The sequence below is a fragment of the Halyomorpha halys genome, unplaced genomic scaffold (genome assembly GCF_000696795.3).
Source record: "Halyomorpha halys isolate HHAL.00 unplaced genomic scaffold, Hhal_1.1 Scaffold480.1, whole genome shotgun sequence".
NCBI classification, from domain to species: domain Eukaryota; kingdom Metazoa; phylum Arthropoda; class Insecta; order Hemiptera; family Pentatomidae; genus Halyomorpha; species Halyomorpha halys.
Window position 1 is genome coordinate 85,190 of NW_027116427.1, and position 2,895 is coordinate 88,084.

At 29.0% G+C, this 2,895-nt stretch overlaps 1 protein-coding gene across 9 annotated transcripts in view; it reads right to left on the reverse strand.

Moving 5' to 3' along the window:
* LOC106683396 (hydrocephalus-inducing protein homolog) overlaps nucleotides 1–2,895 on the reverse strand; it is a gene marked incomplete in the record, with an annotated part of 211,677 nt that overhangs the window by 69,322 nt on the left and 139,460 nt on the right. For 8 of the 9 annotated variants that reach the window (XR_010845079.1, XM_067053226.1, XM_067053222.1 and 5 more), the window contains 1 exon segment: nucleotides 2,531–2,758. Coding sequence is in view for 7 of the 8 variants with exons in the window: in XM_067053226.1 (XP_066909327.1) it covers nucleotides 2,531–2,758 (228 nt within the window). 9 annotated transcript variants of the gene reach the window in all.

A 2,895-nucleotide genomic window follows, 5' to 3' on the forward strand; every position in this document is an offset into this window, starting at 1 on the left:
TGTTCTGATAATTTAGATGCAAGTGGATTACAGGAGTTGATGAAAGTTTTGTGCTAGGAAATGCGAATCAGGGGGCTCCTCAACTATTTATGAGAATAGTTTAATTTCTGAGAATTCCGTCAATCATCAAGTTGATAAAGACTGCATCTCCCTTACATATCGACACATTTTGAACATAATAAAATCCTCATAATACTTTTTTTCCACTTTTTCTGCATTTCAGAAGCCCATTTTCTTGTCATATCTTTTATTCTTGTTTTTCTAAATTCTCACTTTTTTTTTTTTTTTAAATTATTTTTATATTCACTATACTTCCTGTTTCATTTATATTCATGTATCTATCTTTTAATTTATATTCATCTGTTATCTTCTTAAGTGTACATTTTCTATTATATTTTACACTTTTCTGTATCCCCGCTCATTCGGTATATTTTGTTTCTTAATTACTTACACACATTGTATCCCATTATTTTATACTTTAGTTTTCCTTTGTTTTTCAATCTGTTTTTTTTTATTAATATTTCTTCTCCCCTATTATGTATATTACCATTTATTGTTCATCTCATTTAAATACTTTTTTACTATATTTACTTTACAAATTGTTTTCGTTATTGTGGCATCTCTGCCATCCCCACTCCTCCCAATACAAACCGCCACTTTAATTTTGACTGCCGTCGAAACAGGTATGCATTCTGTCTCATCATTTGATTTGTATTCTTTTTTCTTTTTTCATCTCTTTATTTGTACTTTCTTTAATATTTCGTCTCTTATCTATCTGTTACTATTACCCTTTTAATTTACTATTTACAACCTTTAATTTTTCTTATATATCTTACTTTTCATTTTATACCCCTGTTATTTTACACTCATGTTTTTTCTTTTTTTCCTTTTTGTAACTATAGTGTTTGTATCTTTTTTAGCCCTGACGAAGCCCTGCAACATGGGGCGAAACATTGGCTCAATAAAATAGTATAATTATCTACTATCAAGTTGAGTTTTTTTTTTTACCTCACCCGGACCATATTCCATTTATCTATACTCACGGTCAATCAATAATCTTCCAGCATTTTTTATATATTTTAAATATACATTTTTTTGTCCTTTCTTTGCATTATATAACTTAATATTTTTATTCCCTTAATCCTGCTATCTTATTTACATATTTAATTACCATTATATAAGTTTTATTTCCCACTTCTTTCATTACTGTATTTTTATCTATTTTCATTTTGAACAATGATTCACTTTAATTATCCTATAAATCCTTTTATTCACTGGTTGCTATTTTGTTTTTGTTTTTAGCTCTGATGAAGGCTAGAAATTCTGGCTGAAACATTGGCACTAATAAATAAGTTTTATAACTTATTTGTGTTATGATCTGAGTGAAACTCTAATCATCTTCTCATATATATTAAGATAAACATAACAAAATTTTATTTTTCACAAAAAGGAAAAGTATATTCATCTAATCGTAATTATGTTGGGATAAAAAATAAATATATTACTTGAACTTTAAAGGTTCACAGACACATTAACTGTATAACTGGCACCAATTATAAATCAGTTGTTGGCACTAAACTCCTAATATTTGAAAACGAAGGTACATCTGTCTGTAACTGGTATTTCCACTACTGGCCTAATGTGTGCTTAAGCTTGTCTTTTTTCAATCTTTTCGAGAATTACTACACTCCGTAACTACTTTGTTTTCTCTCCGGGCCGCCCATAACTCAGTGGTTAAGACACAGTCTTACCAATTTGATGTCTATTGGCGATGCCGGTTCGAATCCGGCCTGGGACGTTGACTTTTTTCATTGAGTGGCGGTCCCACAAAATGAAGAACTTTGACCCCCAACCATGGTTAGGCAGTATAGGACTCCAATGGTAGTCTTCGCCGAAAAAAAAATACTTTGTTTTCTTTTGCCCTCCAGTGGCGAGCCTGTATTTCATGATTACACTCAGATCTAAATTATTGTGTTGTTAATTGTTCATCATTATCAATTATTTCTTTAAATTTAATACTTCATTTCACCTCGGCAGGTCACTCAATTAAGCCCTTCAAGGTCTCTTCTATAGTCTACAACAGGTTCATCTATTCATTTCTTTCAACTATTTAGCATCCAAAACCCTAATTTCCATCTATATTAACTGAAATAGACTAGATTTTTCCTGCAATTATCAAATTGCAAGTACTTATTGTTATTCATATAACTTATATTATGCTTTTTATTTCATTTTATTTTTCATTTTTCTGTTATTTATATTTTTTAACCTTTAACTCACATTTTACAAAAAAAAAAAAAAAAATAAATAAACCATACTAAATATTAAATGTTTTTATAATTATAACCTCCATTAATAATTAAAGGCTTTGGACAACCGTACAACCCCATTTTCCTTTCGACTTTATGCTACATCTAGTCATCTAAATCCCTCTGAATAAAGCAAAAACTGTTAAATATAAATGTGTAATAATCCTAAATTTGTAAAAAATGAACATGGTGTCCTTTATATAATGAGATGTTTCATATACCTGAGAAAATAAATTTCCACTGTTTTCTATTCTTAACAAACGACGAACAGGCATTGTGTTGGGAGAGAAACCAATCCTGATAGGATTATTTTTTATGATCGTTTCTGAAGGGTAGTCGTAGATACTAATAGCTGGTAGCTCTGAGCTACCTTCAACAAAGAATGTGAAGCTTGAATTTTCTACTAGATAAGGTAAATTGAGTTTTATTTCAATCTCGCCTTTTTGAATCTGAAAATTTATTTTTTAATATAAGGAGATATTATAAGGAAGTTAGTCTCATTTATAAAATTAAAACAAAAAATATGTCATATACTCATTTTTTAATATATTTATATTGATTATTAACTACTAATGAATAAAAAATA